The sequence below is a fragment of the Pelodiscus sinensis genome, chromosome 2, assembly GCF_049634645.1.
Source record: "Pelodiscus sinensis isolate JC-2024 chromosome 2, ASM4963464v1, whole genome shotgun sequence".
Lineage (NCBI taxonomy): Eukaryota > Metazoa > Chordata > Testudines > Trionychidae > Pelodiscus > Pelodiscus sinensis.
In genome coordinates, this window is record NC_134712.1 from 194,493,947 (window position 1) to 194,514,044 (window position 20,098).

Below are 20,098 nucleotides of genomic sequence, written 5' to 3' on the forward strand. Positions count from 1 at the left end.
CTCTACAGCTACTCCTGCTGTTGTTTCATCCACATGTTGCATCTTGTCAGTTACCAACTTTGTTAGCTTTTTGGAGACCGGGCTTGTCTTTTGTCACTATATAGTTGTACAGTGCCTAGAACCATCAGTGATATGGTCACTTTCATTACATCCTTATTGATAAGAATACTGCTGAATAGTTTGGGATGTGCTTTGGGATCTCTCTGGCTAGAATGCGCTATGGAAGGGAATGCTAAGCAGCCTGAGTTATGTAGAGCTATTATGTCATTATGTACATATCTCTGATTTTCAATCATGCAAAGAGGATCAGTCTGGGAGTTTCTCTATCTTGATGTCTGTGTCTGGTTATCAGTAACAAGGGATGCTGTTTATGGTTCAATTTACAATTTCTCCCTTTCCTCCTCCTTGTTGTTGTCACCCAAAATGCCTTTTGGTTTCTGCTAACAAAAACAAAATCTCTAACGCCATGATTTTAATAGCTAATATCCATGGTGGGGGCATCTGAGCCACTGCTTGAGTTAAATATAACCCTGTCTAGTGTAAGGAGAAGATTTAATGGGAAATGATTGGCATTCTTTCTTCCTAAAGGCACAGGGAGACAGAAGGAGAGCAGGAGAGAGAGAGACACACAAACACACACTCTCACACACACAAAGGGGGAAGAGAGAGCAAGCGAGACAGACACAGGCAGAGAAGACAGTGGAGAGAGAGAGAGATCCTGAGAGCAGACCTGCGTCTCTAAGTTGGGATTTTACAGAGTGCAGCCAGCATGGTCGTCCTCAGCTTAATAGCTTTGGGATTTTATCTTCAGCTTTTCTTCTGCTTTGTTCTATCTCACACTTCATTCGTGGACAGCGTCTTCCCCATTTCATCAGGTAAATGATGATGTTGCATTAAGTCTCTTTTTGTTACTTTTATTGGCTGGATCTTTCCTCTGCAGCCCAACTTTCACATGTTCTAGCAATTGAGGGGACAGGAGGAACAATCCTTGATTGCACATTTAGCAACTCCCAGAATAGGTGGCTGGCGATTTTTCACGGCAAATCTGTTTTGCCAGACCCGATTGGTTTTTTTTAATTGTTGTTATTGATGATTTCAGTCATCCTCCCCTCCCCCCTTTTCATAATAATAGTGTCTCTGCTGATGTAAATCAATGTGGTTCTGTTCACTTCTATGGTGCTACACCAATTTACACCAGGGGAGGATCCAGCCCAATGAGAATATTAGTTGCGTGTCTGCATGTTTCTTTCTATTTTGGATGAGCTTAGGTAGATTAGTGTGAGGGAAAGAAAATGAGTCCTGATGTATAGCTGCTTCTATAAATATATCCTTGACCTCGTCCAATGCTGCTGGACTCCAACTGGATGTTAACAGAATAAACATCATCTGGCTCTGGCTATGATACTAACAAATACTCAGATGACTTTCATAGCAAACAAGAGCCCACTGCATGGAAAAACCCTGACAGGCAAAAGGCAAAACAGATTAATTGTCAATTGAGCCAGGGCACTGGAAATCCCATTTAATAAGTTTTGCAGTTATAATCAGCTAGGCTTTCCTTTGCCCAAGAGAAGGTGAAAGAAAAAGTTGAAGAGAACTATGATTATGTCTCTTCTTTGTATTGCTTCTATCTTTATATAGCACAAGTCTATTTTCTTTCCTCTTTTCCACTATTATGAATGTGTAAAAAGAGATGCGCCCCCAAGCTTAGATTCTGTCAGCCCTAAAGCTTGGATTCTGCCAGCCCTAAATTTGGGTCTGTTTAAAACTACATCCCAGTTTTGCAGCTTGAGCTCAACTGGACCCAGAGAGTCCATTTCTGTTCATAATACAATGTAAGTTACCCAAAAGGGGCATATAAAATCTGTAGATTAAACCACTCTTGAAGATGCACTGTCTTCTATTGATTTTAAATCTCATTGGTGAAATCAAAGAAGAGATAAATTATAGTTAAAGCATTTTAAGAGGGAACAGAGACCAAGAAGCAAGTGCATAACAACAGACTTCTTAGCCATACAATATTAACTGTCTGGATGGTTTCCTTTTGGGTTTTTTTATTCTTTAAACATCTGTTGTTAGGTTCCATGACCATAAAAATGAGAAACTAATTGCATTTGCTTGAGGCAGGTGCTGTATAGGCTTTCTTCTCACAGTTCTGTCAATATCCGTACGCGTAAATCTTGATCTGTTTGGATATTCCACATGGAAATCTCTCCTTAGCAGGGATTGCCAGTCAGAGAGGGGAGGTGGTGAAATTTTAACAAATGTCCCTTCCAAGGACCATTGATTTTTTTCACTTGAAATTCTTTTCTTTTCTTTTCTTTTTCTTTTTCTTTTTCTTTTTCTTTTTCTTTTTCTTTTTCTTTTTCTTTTCTGCCAGTTTTACACGCAAAAGTATCCGTTCAGCCCATGGTACCCATTTAGCTCCTATGATTTGAACTCTTCATTCATAAAACCATCATATCAGTCATGTATTAATATTTTGCTGGCAACAAATATAGTGCAGGGAACCCTTTGGGAAAGTCCTGTAACACTTAATAAATACATAAATTAAATCAATTAATAAAACCAATAGGGGTCTATAAACAGATAACTAGCTTCTATAGGAGGGTACTCTTAAAAGCTGTGACATTTAAGAAGAGAATTCATATCTGTTGTGTAGTTTTTGTAAATCATCCTCTAGATGTCTGTAGGGAGACAAATTTCCATTACATTCTATGGGATATTTCATAAATGTATAGAAACATTATTATTTCTATTCAATTGTGTATGATTTGTTCATAAGAGAAATGTTAATGTTGAGCTACTTTTTATATCATAAAGCCTCCTGTTTCTATCTTGTGCATGCCAAATCATATTGGACCCTTACATGGTGTATATATATTATTAGCCCTGATAAATTATTTTTTATTTACCTAAATGTTTTAAAACTCTTGCAAGATACAAAAGTCTAATCAAAAGAATGAGTAGGTCAGGTCATAGTCTTGGCGTTTCTCATTAAATGATTATAATTAATCTATCACACTTTTTTTTCTACTGGAAAGGTAACTAGCAGTGTTAAGTTAACAAACAACCAAAAAAACCCCACAAATATGGGGGATGCTTTCTTTGCTGGAAAAGCCTTAGGGTCAGTACACCTCATTGCATTTTCCTCACATTGCTCCATTGGTGGAGGAGGGTGGATTTGTGCCAGCAATGGGAATACTGAAACTGTTGAGTTTTTAAATCTGCAACAGCGTGAATACTGAGATGGAAAATCAGTATTCACAAGAAGATTCAGAGTCAAAAGAGCTGTTCACCTGTTTCATATAGACATTGCCACACATACAGAACTGAGCCGTGCACAAGGAGCCTGTGGCTATGGGAATAGATGGGGACAGCATATAGCATTTGATATTGCCAGAAAGATATTGCTGGCCCTAACTTCATGTCTTAAGAGGAGCATGGTTGGCTCCCTATAGCCCTGAAACTGGCTTGCTGTCAACAGTGAGCACTGGCTGTTCACGGGTAGAGACAGGCTCTTCTCCGAGGAGTTCAGAGAAGCAAAATATTTTCCATGGTGCACCCCCTCTGGCTTGCCTAAGAGGAATCCTGGCCAACAGGATTCCCAAAGCACAGGCTATATCAGGCAGTGTCTCTTCCCCATTCCTGCACCAACCAGCCTGTGGTCTTCTAGTAAAAGTCTGAGAAAAGGCTCTGATCTTTGAAAGAGATAATAGGCACCCAATGATGTTAGCATGTTCTCCAGCATCAAATAGTGTTAAATGAAGTTCAGGGTTTAGCATACAGACCCTCAGCCTGCTTAGTGCCATGGCAAACACATCACCAAACATCCTTTCAACCTTTTTATTTAAAGATACAGGAAAGAAGGAGAAACAGTTAACACATTTGAAATGTAAAGTATTAAATAAACCTTTCATTTTAACCACAGTCCGTGTTTCATTTTCCGTTGGCTGGAGGGCATTTTTGAAGGGAAAAATCCCTTGTTTGACAGTGTCTTCAATGGTATTCAAGCTGATAGTAACTGTTCATTTGGGGAAAACAGAAGTTAGTTGAGGGAGGCTGGAACTGTTGTTGTAGTCAAAGTCCAATCCCATTTCATCCCAGATGGCGTTTGGAATTCAGCTGGGGCTGGTAGAGGTGGAAATGTTACCTGTCTCTCTCTCTCTGGCCAGGGGTGGTCTGGACATTTCTTGGAATCAGGCCTGGGGTTGCAGGTGGGGGTGGACATGACCATCCTGGAGGTGAAGTTCATTCCAGTAGCCAGTTTTTTTCCTCAAGGGCCCATAAAGGGAGTTGTTGGTAGAATAGCCCATCCCCTTGTCATTTTGTCCACCAGTTCGACCTAGTTTGCAACACACTGATTTTGATTCACTGATTTCTGCTTCCACAGAAGTAATCCACGGAAGTCCTCTGTTAGAAGTAATTCTACTCCTGCATGTAGGTTTACCAGGAAAATAGATATTCTAACTTTACAAGTTACCTTTTTCAAGTGGGGTGCTAAGTTAAGCCGTGATCTTGCAATGAGCAAGATGGGCATATACCCTGAAAGTCAAAATTACCCAGTGCAAGAGGCAGGGGCCCACCCTTTCAAAGCTCAGTACAAGACTGGGGGCCTTAATGAAGAAAACTGTGTTCCTATTCCCTAACATAGGATCTGATTGTGAACCCCTTACATTGGTGAGCAGCTGTTTACATGTGTTGGTGATGGCTTGCTCAGGGGTCCAGCAACAGGAAAAATTTCTTAATGGGGAATGAAATAGCAGGAAGAGATGGCTCTGGCTATATCTTGCATGTGAAACAGTATTCTTCTAAGGGAAAAGCAAAGTTCTGTGTTTGATGGTAGAAATCTCGCAACGGAGGAGAAAGAGGGAATCAAACATTTCACAATTTGAATTCCCAAATATTGCAATGGTCTTGAACTTACTTGCCCATTGCATTCAGTCATTATAAGCCTGCATCTACAGTGACCAGACAGCAAGTATGAAAAATCAGACCGTGGGGGGGGGGGGGGGAAGAGGGAGGAGTGGGGGTAATAGGCCCCTATACAAGAAAAATCCCTGAATATTGGGACTGTCCCAAGCTAATTATCTGCATCTGGCAAAAATAAGTGACTTCTAGTTTAAAGAACAGGTTTCAACACTAGCCTTGCAAAGTATAAACCTAAGCATTTAATAGTGAGACCATTCTTCAGTGATGAGTCTTTCCTACAGTTGTAAAAATACATCTGGCTATTTTCCAGATATGTTTGAAAACTGGTGGTCTTTTATTTATGTCCTCACATATCTTTCCATGACAACAGGTCACAAATAAAGAGGTTATCAGGTCACGAGGTGGTAACTAGGAAGCAGAGATAAACAACATAGGAAAAAACATTCTTGCTGATGCAAAATATTTTGGGAAGGAATGATAACTTGGATCAATCTTTTAAAAAGAAAGATGAAGATTGGAAAGGAAAACCCTCTCCCCTTTCCACCCTGTTCCCAATGGATTCCTTCCAACCCAGTGCACTGCAGTTCCTAGAAGTACTGACAATGTCATGTCAGCACAAGCCAGTCTGTTTTCCTGGTGCTGAAACATCATTTCTAGAGGAAATGCTTCAGGGAATAATATTACAGCATGCTCCAGCATGAGACCATAGTTCCATGTGTCAGTGTAGCAACATGGCAATAAAACCATAGAGGGAGGAGGGCAGGTAATTAAATCTTACTGGAGACAGCAGGACTATTTAATATCACAAGGGTTTTGTAGCCTCACCTTCTTTTGGCTGAACTATTTTATCATTTTTTCCAAAGTTGTATTTTGTGTGGGTCTGTTCTGCACTGTTCCAATCACCATGGCATATGAGTGACTCTGCTGTACAATAGAGGAATTAAGTAAATCTATTGATGAATTCCAAGAACACATTTCTCACTCATTTTCAGTAGGGTTAAGTGTTGCAAACTTTTTTCCTGGTTCAAATTAGTTAAAGCTCCGTTTTATTATTATTGTTTGTTTATTATTCATATTACCAGAGCAAGTAGGAGCCCCAGTCATGGACAAGAACCCCATTGGTGTAGGCACTATACTGACAAAACACAAAAAGACTGTTCCTGCACCAAGGAGTTTACATGCCAAATCCTCTGCTTGAAGGTTCCTGAGGATTGTATAGTAAAAAGAGAAACCATGCAGAATACTGGGAATCACAAAGAGGGGGGGGAAAAGAGGAGGAGCAAAATATTTGGATGGTCAATCTGGCCAAAACCTCTCTTTAGGCCCAACACAAATTTGTAATATTTAATTTTTTTCAGTTGGTTACTAAGGCTACATCTTCACGGTAGCGCTATTTTGGGATACCAGAGGTATCCCAAAATAGCTATTCCGCATCTTTTGAGCATGCCTGCTATTTTGAAATATAACAAGCTCGCTATTCCAACGTCCCTGTAAATCTCATTCCATGAGGAGTAAGGGATGTTTCGGAATAGCGATTTATTTTGAAATAAGTGCTGTGTAGACAGCACCAAATTTCAAAATAAGGTATTTCAAAATTGACTCGAAATAAGCTGCACAATTTGCTTAGCTCCAATTGTGTAGCTTATTTTGAGCTACGGGTGCAGTATAACTGCCCCCTATGAATGTTGATACACAGTCCTATAAAAATGAACATGGTAGATTACACTGATTTAAAGAAATACAAAAAGATTGTAAGAGAGAGAGAGTGAGAGCGCATTTGGGTGGCATACTAGCCAGAAAGAGGGTTGGAGCTATGAGCAAAGGAACTGCCTCCTGCTGTTTGATTGTACAGGGAAACAGGACTCTTAAGAACTGAGCAGGACTGCATGAAAGAAATAGCTGACTCTATTTCATTTTCTTCCTCCAACTGGATATATCCTTCAAAAATATTGGCTAACCTTTCAGGTCAAAAGGGATAACAACAGTCTGTCCTCTTCCCTCTTACTTTTGCTTTGTTCTTTAGACTACAGAGGGTTTTTTTCCTTCCCATAAAAATCAGTTTGTCAAAGACTAGTGAATACAAAAGGGAAAATATGTAAAGAAGTACATCTATGGTAGAAGAAAGATAAGGCATAAACTCATTTCCCATTGTGTTTCATAACTGCACACTATATGCGCTGATGACCAAAGATATTTTATTTAAATTAAGAATTTTCCCTCCTACCATCTCTTCTGTTCCTGGATGAATCAGTAATGAATAATTTTGAAGTTCCACAGTAATCACACCGATATCCACTGATGCCACAATAACAATTTGTGAATCACCAATAAAGAAATATAACTTCACTGCCCAGTGGAATAGATGATTAAGCTGGTAGGTGAAGGAGAAAGCTCCTGTTCACCTCATGAAAACAAAAGCCATGAGATCTAATGGCCAAGAGAGCTGCATTTATATAAATGTTCCCTTGCTATTGGTTTTAAAAGGCCACCTCCTTTGTAGAAAGGGAATGTCTCTCTTTGGTTTTTGGAGGGTTTTTTTAACAGGAACTCTGTTGTTTAATGTTATTCAGCCTGAAGGGAGGGCACCTCATAACCTTTAATGCATTTAACTTCATAATGTCTTTGTGAGGTAAAGAAGTATTCTTATCCCCAGTTTAAAGATGGTGAGCTGGGGGCCCAGACAGGCAAGGTGACTTGCCAGTGGTCATACAGGAAAACTGTAACAAAGAGGGAATAGAACCTAGGTCTCTAGGCCACAACCTCAATGACAAGGCACTCTTTCCTCAGACTATTAAAGACAGATGGAATATTAATATTAAGGTATATGAAGTGTGCATAGAACTACTATATAAAAAGGCCATTGTGGGTTCCCATCCCCTGCATGCCCTTTACCAATGAAACATTGTTCCCAATGGTGCATATTTCTTATGCTACTACTATACTGAACTTTTCTCAGTTATTTACTTTTTTTTACCATGCAAATTGGGACCAACTGTTGAGGAAATAAGTTTTGTCCTTTCCCTCAAACTCAGCTTCATCAGAGCACTGGAGTACCCAGTATCTGTCTACCCATCATGGCAAGAAAGTTGTTTAGATGACCTAAATAAGGTTTTTTTTCCATTTCTAACTTCCACAATTCTCTGAATAACATTTTCCTGTAGTTCAGACTTAATTTCCATGCACTTTACACTCAGGCATGGATGTGAAATAATGTTGGCTTCATCCCAAGTATTTTTAGCTGTATCACATTCAGATCCCTTCCTTTCTGTCTCTGGATACATATAATAACATTACTGTGAAGCTATACCCCATATTCTTCATGGCAATATTATAATATGATTATGACATAATCATAATGTATTTTATGCAAGATAGTTCATGTGAGGTGTCACTGAAAAGGTTATGTTTTACTGAACCTAATTATCCTATTTGTATGCATGTATCATTTTTGTATCTGAAATTAGGAATATTGACTGTGTATCTGTATTTTATGTAGTTATTCCTCGGCAATGGCCAGTAACCAAAAGCCTCTCAGTCTAAATGGCTGGCTGGGAGGGGCTCATTCAAGTTTAATTGATTCATATTTGATTTGATGCACCATGAAGACATCTAGCTACATCTGATAGGCTTTCCTGTAAATGTTATAACTGTGCAGGTAATGGCCTCCGATATGGCTAAGTACAGCAGGCATGGGCACGTGACTTCCCTGTGTGACTCTGCAGAAACCTGTGACCAGGTCTTCTGGTACTGGACTCCACCTTGGAATACCAGGGTCTTTCCACTGGCTAACGTGGGAGCCAAACTTGGAGCCAAAGGTTTCCTGCCATATGCAAAGCTAGGGCAAGGAAGTTACATCATTGTGGTTCTTCACTGACTCCCTACCCAAAGAAGACTCTTGGAAACACCTAACGAACAGCAGGCAGCCAGGTGAGGCAGATGGGTGAAAAGGACCAGCTGGGGGCATGCTGTAGGGGAGGCATGCATGCTCTCAGCTAGGCTCCTGGTGTGTCTGCACCTGTCCTGCCCCTCTCTCGCTGGACACCAGGCAGGGCATGTGCAGACCCTGGCATGCACTGAGGCAGTAGCCTCTGGAAAGAAGCCAGGGGAAGGGAGCAGCAGGCCAGTGGGGTGTCTCATGCCACTGCTGCTTGTTTGCCTGCATCAGTGCCCCCACGCAGGCAGCCCACAGCTCCCTTGCAGCAAACAGGAGCAGCAAGACAGGCATCCATCCACCAGCCAGGTAAGGTAACCCAGCTCCAGCCCCCCCATCCCCGACACCCATCCCACTATACACACACACACACACACACACACACAGCAGGCCACCCTGCTGCTAGCCTACCTCTACTCTTCCATCCCCCTGCCCTTACTCCTGCACCTCCCAGCCCACACCCTGGCTGTGTCTAGACTGGCAAGTTTTTCCGCAAAAGCAACTGCTTTTTCGGAAAAACTTGCCAGCTGTCTACACTGGCCGCTTGAATTTCCACAAGAACACTGACGATCTCATGTAAGAAATCAGTGCTTCTTGCGGAAATACTATGCTGCTCCCGTTCGGGCAAAAGTCCTTTTGCGCAAAAGCGCCAGTGTAGACAGCTCAGATTTGTTTCCCCTATCAACTCAGTCTATAAACACAGATGGAAAAGGCCAATTTTGGATAAAAAACAAAACACCAAACAATATGCACTGGAAATTGTAACAATGAAAACAGAAAACAGAAATATTGTTAAATGCTAAATGCTTGAAATTGTTTTGAAAGAGCTCCTGCAAGCAAGTGCTTGTAACGTGTTCATGTAGTAAAGAAAGGCCCAATTCACAGGGCAGTACAGGTCAGTCTCAGTAAGTGGGGTTTCCTCAGCAAGTGTGTTCCACCATCTTAGGGCTTGTCTCCACTATAAATGTTCTGCCAACATAGCTAATACTAGTAGAGCTGTGCTAGCTGCATGTACGCTGGGGTGGGGTTTTTTTTGGCCAACATATGCACTACAGGTGTGTGGTTTTTTTCCCCCCACTCTCCTAACTGACATAACTATGCCAGGAAAACTTTGTAGTGCAGACTAATTAAGTCTTAGCCTCCCAGCACTTTCTAATGTGCACCTTTGTACATATCCCTTGTGATTCTGGCCCATTGGTCTTTGGGAGCCTAAAATTGTATAATGCCATGGGATTCATAGAATCCTAGGACTGGAAGGGACCTCAAGAGATCATCGAGTCCAGTCCCCTGCCCACATGGCAGGACCAAATACTGTCTAGACCATCCCTATAGACATTTATCTAACCTACTCTTAAATATCTCCAGAGATGGAGATTCCACAACCTCCCTGGGCAATTTATTCCAGTGTTTGACTACCTGGACAGTTAGGAACTTTTTCCTAATGTCCAACCTAAACCTCCCTTGCTGCAGTATAAGCCCATTGCTTCTTGTTCTATCCTCAGAGGCCAAGATGAACAAGTTTTCTCCCTCCTCCTTATGACACCCTTTTTGATACCTGAAAACGGCTATCATGTCCCCCCTCAATCTTCTCTTTTCTAAACTAAACAAACCAAATTCTTTCAGCCTTCCTTCATAGGTCATGTTCTCTAGACCTTTAATCATTCTTGTTGCTCTTCTCTGGACCCTCTCCAATCTCTCCACATCCTTCTTGAACTGTGGTGCCCAGAACTGAACACAATACTCCAATTGAGGCCTAACCAGCGCAGAGTAGAGCGGAAGATTGACTTCTCGTGTCTTGCTCACAACACACCTGTTAATGAATCCCAGACTCATGTTTGCTTTCTTTACAACAGCATCATACTGCTGACTCATATTCAACTTGTGGTCCACCATAACCCCTAGATCCCTTTCTGCCGTACTCCTTCCTAGACAGTCGCATCCCATTCTGTATGTGTGAAACTGATTGTTCCTTCCTAAGTGGAGCACTTTTCATTTGTCTTTATTAAACTTCATCCTGTTTACCTCAGACCATTTCTCCAATTTGTCCAGGTTATTTTGAATTTTGACCCTATCCTCCAGAGCAATCACAACCCCTCCCAGCTTGGTATCATCTTCAAACTTAATAAGCATACTTTCTATGCCAATATCTAAATTGTTGATGAAGATATTGAACAGAGCTGGTCCCAAAACAGACTCCTGCAGAACCCCACTTGTTATGCCTTTCCAGCAGGATTGTGAACCATTAATAACTACTCTCTGAGTACGGTTATCCAGCCAGTTATGCACTCATCTTATAGTAGCCCCATCTAAGTTGTATTTGCCTAGTTTATTGATAAGAATATCATGAGAGACAGTATCAAATGGCTTAGTAAAGTCTAGGTATACCACATCCACTGCTTCTTCCTTATCCACAAGACTCATTATCCCATTAAAGAAAGCTATCAGATTGGTTTGACATGATTTGTTCTTTACAAATCCATGCTGGCTGTTCCCTATCACCTTGCCACCTTCCAAGTGTTTACAGATTATTTCCTTAATTACTTGCTCCATTTTTTTCCATGGCACAGAAGTTAAACTAACTGGTCTGTAGTTTCCTGAGTTGTTCCTATTTCCCTTTTTATAAATGGGCACTATATTTGCCCTTTTCCAGTCTTCTGGAATCTCTCCTGTCTCCCATGATTTTCCAATGATGATAGCTAGAGGCTCAGATACCGCCTCTATCAGCTCCTTGAATATTCTAGGATGCATTTTATCAGGCCCTGGTGACTTGCAGGCATCTAACTTTTCTAGGTGATTTTTAACTTGTTCTTTTTTTATTTTATCTTCTAAACCTACCCCCTTCCCACTAGCATTCACTATGTTAGGCATTCCTTCAGACTTCTCGGTGAAGACCGAAACAAAGAAGTCCTTAAGCGTCTCTGCCATTTCCAAGTTTCCTGTTACTGTTTCTCCCTCCTCACTGACCAGTGGGCCTACTCTGTCCTTGGTCTTCCTCTTGCTTCTAATGTATTTATAAAAAGTCTTCTTGTTTCCCTTTATTCCCATAGATAGTTTGAGCTCATTTTGTGCCTTTGCCTTTCTAGTCTTGCCCCTGCATTCCTGTGTTGTTTGCCTATATTCATCCTTTGTAGTTTGTCCTACTTTCCATTTTTTTTATAGGACTCCTTTTTTATTTTTAGATCAGGCAAGATCTCGTGGTTAAGCCAATGTGGTCTTTTGCCATATTTTCTATCTTTCCGACACAGTGGAATAGCTTGCTATTGGGCCCTTAACAATGTCCCTTTGAAAAACTGCCAACTCTCCTCAGTTGTTTTTCCCCTCAGTCTTGATTCCCATTGGACCTTACCTATCAGCTCTCTGAGCTTACCAAAATCTGCCTTCCTGAAATCCATTGTCTCTATTTTGCTGTTCTCCCTTCTACCCTTCCTTAGAATTGTGAACTCTATGATTTCATGATCACTTTCACCCAAGCTGTCTTCCACTTTCTAATTCTCAACCAGTTCCTCCCTATTTGTTAGGATCAGTCTAGAACAGCTTCCCCTCTGGTAGCTTTTTCAACCTTCTGAAATAAAAAGTTGTCTCCAATGCAGTCCAAGGACTTATTGGATAGTCTGTGTCCCGCAGTGTTATTTTCCCAACATATATCTGGATAGTTGAAGTCCCCCATCACCACCAAATCTTGGGCTTTGGATGATTTTGTTAGTTGTTTAAAAAAAGCCTCATCCACTTCTTCCACATGGGTAGGTGGCCTGTAGTAGACTTCTAGCATGACATCACCCTTGTTTTTAATCCCTTTTCGCCTAACCCAGAGACTCTCAACACTTCCGTCTCCTATGTCCATCTCCACCTCACTTCAGGTGTGTTCATTTTTAATATACAAGGCAACACCTCCTCCCTTTTTCCACTGTCTATCCTTCCTGAGTAAGCTGTACCCTTCTGTACAAACATTCCAATCATGTATTATCCCACCAAGTTTCTGTGATGCCAACAATGTCATAATTGCTTATTTCCCATACTTCTCGCGTTTGTATATAGGCATCTAAGATACTGATTTGACCTGAGCTGGCAAAGAAGGGAGCATCAAGAAAAGCAGCTACTAGAAGGATGGAAGATAGTTTGAGTTAAAGTAGGTCACCAACATAGACAATTCACAGCTGCTTAACTTCACCTAGGGAAATCTCATTTACATTCCCATGTAGGGCACCTCTGAATTAGCATGATGTGTATTTCTGGATTTCTGCTCCCTTTTTGTAAGGGTTCAAATACTAACTCCTTTGATTTTTTTCAAACTGAACTGATGTTTGACTGGTATCTGGGCCAGTTCCCGGCAGGTGCGCTTAGCAGGAACTGAACTTGGGCCTCAGAAGAGGAATCTAAAGGTAATTCTGCCTGTGTAGCAGGTCACAGGCACAGAGAAGACGGTGATCTCCCTTTGTAGCAGTGACACAACAAATTGTGAGAGCCTGGGCTGCTGTTGGTATGTAGGTGGTAATGTTATCCCAGGCCTGAGTTAAGCAGGGAACCCACAATTCCTTGCTGGAATTAATGCTTTAATTCTGTTTTGCATGACAGTCAACAGCAGCAGTTAGTGCATGAATTTTTTCTTCACTCAGTGCACAGTCAGCCTGTGGAACTCCTTGCCAGAGGATGTGATGAAGGCTAGGACTTTAATAGGGTTCAAAAAAGAGCTAGATAGATTCATGGAGGTTAGGTTCATCAATGGCTATTAACCAGGATGGATAGGAATGGAGTCCCTACCCCCTGTTTCTCTGGAGGTGGGTGACAGGGGAGAGATCACATGGCAGGAACTGTGGGATAGCTACCCACAGTGCATCACTCTCAAAGTCGAAAGTAGCCACCCTACCGGGGATGCACTATGTCAAACTATGTCAAACTCTTGCACATAGTGGGGACATGCACCTATGACTTTACAAAATTGGGTCCTAAAAATCAACCTTAATAAATTCAACCTTCTCTCATAGTGTAGACAAGGCCTATGTCAGTGAAAGGCTCTGGCGGTGGGAGGCAGCGGGGAAAGACTTAGTAGAGGGGAACTGCTGGAGCCTTTCCATTTGTCCCCCACCTGGCAGAGGCATTCCCTGGGGCTCCCCACTACCACAGTCTCTCCCCACTGTGAGAGCCTTTTCCTGCACCAGTAAAAGACTCCAGCCATGGAGAGGCTGCAGGATTCGAGACCACTAAAAATAGGAGACACTGGGCAAGTAGAGAGCTGGGTGGGGGTACATTTCCGGGTTCAAACCCACAGGGTTCAGGTGTGTCTTTACTCACTGAAGCTGTCTCCCAGGGTACGTCTAGACTACATCCCTCTTTCGACAGAGGGATGTAAATTAGGCGCTTCAAAATTGCAAATGAAGCCAGGATTTGAATTTCCCATGCTTCATTTGCATAATCGTGTCATGGCGCTCTTTCGAAAAAGCGCTATTTTGAAAGTAAAACCACAGTCTAGACACGGTGCTTTCGAAAATAGAAGCATTTTTTGAAAGATCCTATAAACCTAATTTTTTAGGTTTACAGGATCGTTCGAGAAAGCCTTCTATTTTCGAAAGAACTGCGTCTAGACTGCGGTTTTACTTTTGAAATAGCGCTTTTCAAAAAGAGTGCAGCATGTTCTCTCACGGGTGCCTGGTCAACATAAGTGGTTAGAGGCTTATGGTGATGCTGGACTAAGGATGTTAAGAAGCGGTTAATTGACTTACCGTGTCACCACTACAGTTTGTATCGATTACTTGATTAGTCAATGAGGGGCTGCTGTGGCTCTGCAGTTTAAATAGGAGCTGGGCGCAGACAGGCAGCCCGCTCCTAGTACATTTAAATGGCAGAGCCGGAGTGGAGGTAGGTCCCAGACCTGGCATGAGCTAGGACTGAGCAGCACTGTATCTTCCCCAGGTCCTAGATCGCTGCGCCTCTGCCTTTTAAATGAAGTATGAGCCACTCAGCTCTTACTACATTTAAAAGGCAAAGACACAGCCGTCCGGGACCTGGCATGAACTGGGACTGGGCAGTCCCAGCTCGTGTTTGGTCCTGTACCTACCCCCACTGAGACCCTGCAGTTTAAATATAGTAGGATCTGGGCTGCCTGCCTGTGCCCGGGTCCTACTACCTTTAAACTGCAGAGCCACGATGGACCCCTCATCAACTAATCATGTAGTTGATACAAATTGTATCGACTACACGATTAGTCAATTATGCACTTCTTAGCATGCTTAATTTGAATGAGAAGCTGGTGCTCATACCTGCTCTTTTCTATCAATAGAACTGCCAAAAGGTCCCTGTTACAAGCATTAAATAATGATTTTAAGAGGGGATAGGGCCTTGGCGACAGATGTTTTCAATCAAAAAATTGTAACTATACACCTGAAGGCTTCTGTCTACTGAGTGATGTTGTCCTCGTGGGGAGAGTAAGAGGAGGCTGAATGAATGAAAGCAAAGCAGGTGAAAGTTTCACTTTCTGGACAGTGAACACATGCACATTAAGAAACTGGCCTGCCCAGCTTGTTGTTTATGGCTAATTTTGATCGGCAGCCAAGTGGGAAACGCACCTGTGACGGTGCGTCAGTGACTAGAGGTTTCTCTCTGCCTGGCAGAATCTGTCGTTCAGAATTGGGCAAGCCATCAAGTCAGACATTGGGAAGAAAAATCTTTAGACAGCTGCTGTGACTCTCGTCAGGGATCTAGGTGAGAGTGATTGCACATATCAGAAGAGAAACATGTTAAATATTTTTCCATGGTATAATTTTGTCTGGAAATCTGGTTAAACAAGCAAGCCTGCCCTTTATTGTAGTTAGACTATCATTGGCTTTGAGCAGTGAAAAACTGAGAGCCCGGTTCTCATCTCAAACCAGTATTACACTGATGTAGCTCCATAGACTTCAATGGATTTCACCTCTTTGTTTACCTAAAGGATCTGTGGCCACAATACCTCGTGGCTCCCATAGGCTCCAGTTTGCTGTTTCCAGCCAAGGGGAGCCATGAGGCTCCATGGCTACAGTAAAGAAAGTGGTGCGGGCCCAAGAGAGGCTTTCCCAAAGCGAGCCTGAAGCCTGCTTTGAGAAACAGTGTGGAGCCTTGGTCTGCAAAGGAACCCTTCTTTAGAGGGATTCTATGTGGGCAAATGGACAAGATGGAGGCTATAGTTTGGACCCCATCTTAGATGGTGATATTCCAACCCCCAAGCTGAAATAGGCAACATACCAAAGGGAAGATTAAATGCTGCCGAGTATAGGTTTAACATTCTTTTTATTTTGAAGCAACCTCTAGACACAAAATACATGCATAGGGTTAAATAGCGTCCATGTCCTTGATTTGGATATAAAAATAACCCAGACCCTAACAACAGTTTAAATGAAAAATAATAAGCTCTTTCTAATTCAAGACTGATCCTGTTCCACTGAAACAAGCCAATGGGAGATTTCCAGCTAAATTCATGATGTTTTTGCATCATCAACTCATGACTTATTCTGCTGAGTTCACAGAGCTTTGAATCAGGCCCCTCGCACATCAATACAGTATGGTCTTAAGGCCTGATCCAACTGTCACTGTAGTCAATGGGAACTCTTTATTCGGGAGTAATGTTAGTGATGTTCTTGCATACTTATACCAGATGTGTGTCAGTCCTGGAATTAGGGATAATCTGCATTATTAAAAATACAAATTCTACCATATGTTACATCATTGTTACTCTCTTTGTTGCAAAAGATGCTGTGTTCAAAGTAACTTATGGCTGAATTGGACCCTGTTTCTTTCTATTTTCTTGTGTTATGACCAGGGCCAGATTAAGGGGAGGGCTAGCTTGGCAGCTGCCCGGGGTGCCAACCTATGGGGGGCACCTGATTGAAGTGGTAAGGGGCACCACATGCCTGGAGGCGGGGCCGTGCATACACCACACGCCTGGGGACACATCTGCGCATGTGCTGCTCACCCGGGGGCACGGCGCTTCTTACCCTGTCAATCACGCGCCGTGTGCCTGGAGTGGGGCCACACGTGCCGTGCGCCCGCAGCCCAGAGCACAAGTATGGCTCGGTCTGGCACTGGTTGTGACTAAGCTAGAGACAAGAGACTTCGGAAAAATGTACAGAACCACTAAGCCTTTGGTATGTTGAGATCACAAATCAACAAGAAGTACTTCAAAACTTTTTAATAAGACAATGTTTTTGTTTCTTTTTATCAAAGATAAAAATCTTTTTCCTTGTCCTAAATAGAATAAAATCTAAAATAAAGTCTAATACCAGGACTGAAGAAATTTGAAAAAGTTCTTTAATTATGGATTCTTTGTGAGGTTGAATTACCCACCTCTAAACTCAGCTGAAACAATGTTTTAGTAGGAACGCTGCATAATATAAATTAACTCTATGTATCTACTGGTGCAATCTAATTAATGTTCTAACCTCTTACATAAAAATCTGCAGCTCTTGCTGGTGAAAGTGAACACGTCCCACCTTCTGAAAATAGCCTTTTTAAGAAAAGTGGTTGGAAGCAAGATCTGTGAAATGTGGTTTTTATTTTGGATCTTGGGCCCAGAGAGTCTTTCAGCCAAAGTGTGAGGTATAATCTGGCATCAGCTGAGTCAAACCATCACTGGATTCTGGCCTTGGATAACTATATTTCAGAAGTGTTTTTTCTGGCTTAATTGACAAATCCCCGACCTGTGACTGAGACAAAGTGGAATAAGTGAAACACCTGTTGACCTGGTTGGTGGGTAGCTACTGAAAACATTTTTTGGAATCACATTGTTGCAGACAACCTCTTTGTGTATTGTAGACTGAGGCTAAAGCTGTCTAAGGGACTGAGCCACTCCCCATGAATGTCAGTGAGTGCTGGATCAGGCCCTAAACTAGTAGGATGAAAAACTGCAGAGAGAGGAAAATCCAGATGATGTATTTTGATTGGCTGCAGAAGAGTGACTGAGCTGTCAGTATTTGTGATAAGTTCAGTCCTTGTGTGGCATGCACAGAGCTGGATGTAGCAACACTGTGGTTTTGTTTATTATTCAGTACACATGGCATGCACTATGCAAGTAGGATATCTCCAAGGCTGACATTTACAATATTTCTGAGCAAGAAATAATTTAAAAAAGCAAACCAATTTCAGGAGATCATACTGGGTGGAGGCAATTTAATGTTCTTTTTATCCTCAAAGCCTCAATATTTCAGATATTTTTATCACATTTCCACATCCGTTGCAAAATAGAATGCTCAATATTATTTGCATGGAAGTACCCAGAATACACCTCCAGCTCAAGCTATTTCCTAGAGGTGTTGCTTTTTGAATATTGGAGGGTTTATGCTGTATTTGTATGTTCAAATATTTTTCCAAACAAGGGGTGGTGGGCTAGCCATGCTGAGTACAAACCCACCTGAAACTTATGAATATGTCCTGATTTTGACTGATTTAAGACCCACTCTTAAATGTAATTTTTGTGATATTATGATGAAATTCCAGTTCATGTGAAGAGTACAGAATTGGATTACATGGCATGTTATGTGAATCAAAAGAACAATACAGTCTCTGATCCAGTAAATAAGTACTAGAATGTAAGTCCTCAGCTATCTGCTTCCACTAGAGATGCAATTAATCTGCAACACTTATGTCAGATTTCTTTGGCTAGGAATTTAATTTGGAAATTTTATATTAATACATCTCTAACATTGGTCAGTGCCAGATTCTTCAGTGGGAATGAATGAAACAGGGCAACTTACTGAGTGATCTGTCCTGGGTTGTCCAGGTCCAGCTTCTGGCAGAGAGAGGTTTAGGGACATGCAGAACATGGTGTTGCATCCCTCACCATCTTGACTAATGACAACTAATGGACCTATCCTCCAGAAACGTATCTCATTTTTTAAACCCACTTATATTTTGGCCCTCAAAACATCCCCTGAAAGTGCTTCTTTATATTTATTTGAAATCTGCTGCCTAGTCATTTCATTGGCTGTGTTATGTGAAGGAGTAAATCACAGTTCCTTAGTCACTTTCTCCTTACTATTCATATTAAAGACTTCTGCCTTGTCTCCTCTTTGGCAGTCTCTTTTCTAAGATGAACAGTCCCAGTCTTTTGAATCTTGCCTCATATGCAGTGTAGATGTACCCCAAGTGACGACAATACCTCTGACCTTCACACAGCACATAGTAGGAATGGATGGAACAGCAATCTGCGGGCTCTAATCGTTTCTTGCAGAACATCTTGGGGTCAGCATGCCATCCTTTCTCTTCAGCATATATATTTGAAAGCAGTCTCAGAGGATATGTCTAGACTACATGGCTCTGTCGACAGAGCCATGTAAACTAGCTTACCCGACATAGTCAATGAAGTGGGGATTTAAATAATCCCCGCTTCATTCAAATAAAAATGGCCGCTGTGCTGTGCCGACAATCAGCTGATCCGGCACAGTGCGGGAGTCTAGACACGGATCGGTTGACAAGGGAAGCCTTTGTTGACCGCTCCTTTAAACCTGGTTTCACAAGGCATAAGGGAGCGGTCGACTGGAGCAGTCTGAGGCGGGCTGCGGCAGCTGGTGCCCCAGGCGGAACATGCAATCAGCGCCCCCGCCTGCACAGCCATCAATGGGATGACGTCATCATTGGGCATCCCGGGTGTCCCATGACATCATCAGGCACTGTTGAAGGCAGCGTCCTAGGCAACGGCCAAGTCGGTCTATAGTCACGGGCCACCCCTAGCAGTCGACAAAGGCTTGTTGCCTGATCCACGAATAGACTCCCGCACTGTGCCAAATCAGCTTGATTGTCGGCACAGCATGGCGGCCATTTTTATTTGAATGAAGCGGGGATTATTTAAATCCCCACTTCATTGACTATGTCGGGTAAGCTAGTTTACATGGCTCTGTCGACAGAGCCATATAGTCTAGACATACCCAGAGACTGTAAGATGAACTATTGCATCAACAGTAAACTGAGGCATTTAGGTTCATGTTCCTGTCTGCTCCAGGGCAGCCTCTCCCATCACCTGGCTGCCACAGTGCTTTGGGTGGGACCCCGGGATCTTGCCAATAGTGCTTTGTTATTTTAGAGGATTGTGGGAGGGAAAGCTCTCCGTTCTAAGTTTCATCCAAAAGACAGACACTCCAGCTATCCTGTGCCCAAGCATTTAGCAGTGTCAAGGAGAGTATTCTGGCTGAAAATAGCTATGTGACAAGTCACTAGGTTTTGTATCCTCAGAATTGAGCAACATGGAGAATAGGAGTAATGGCCACCAATGAAATG

At 42.2% G+C, this 20,098-nt stretch overlaps 1 protein-coding gene across 3 annotated transcripts in view; it reads left to right on the forward strand.

Moving 5' to 3' along the window:
• The first annotated feature begins 286 nt into the window (after positions 1–286).
• Positions 287–20,098, forward strand: part of COLQ (collagen like tail subunit of asymmetric acetylcholinesterase) — a 62,479-nt gene continuing 42,667 nt past the window's right edge. The window contains exon 1 of one of the 3 annotated variants that reach the window (XR_012901972.1): positions 287–875. Coding sequence is in view for 2 of the 3 variants with exons in the window: in XM_075922129.1 (XP_075778244.1) it covers positions 770–875 (106 nt within the window). In the remaining variant the exon portion in view is untranslated. The remainder of the gene's footprint in view (positions 876–20,098) is intronic. The other 2 variants (XM_075922129.1, XM_006133230.4) reach the window with 2 other exon arrangements.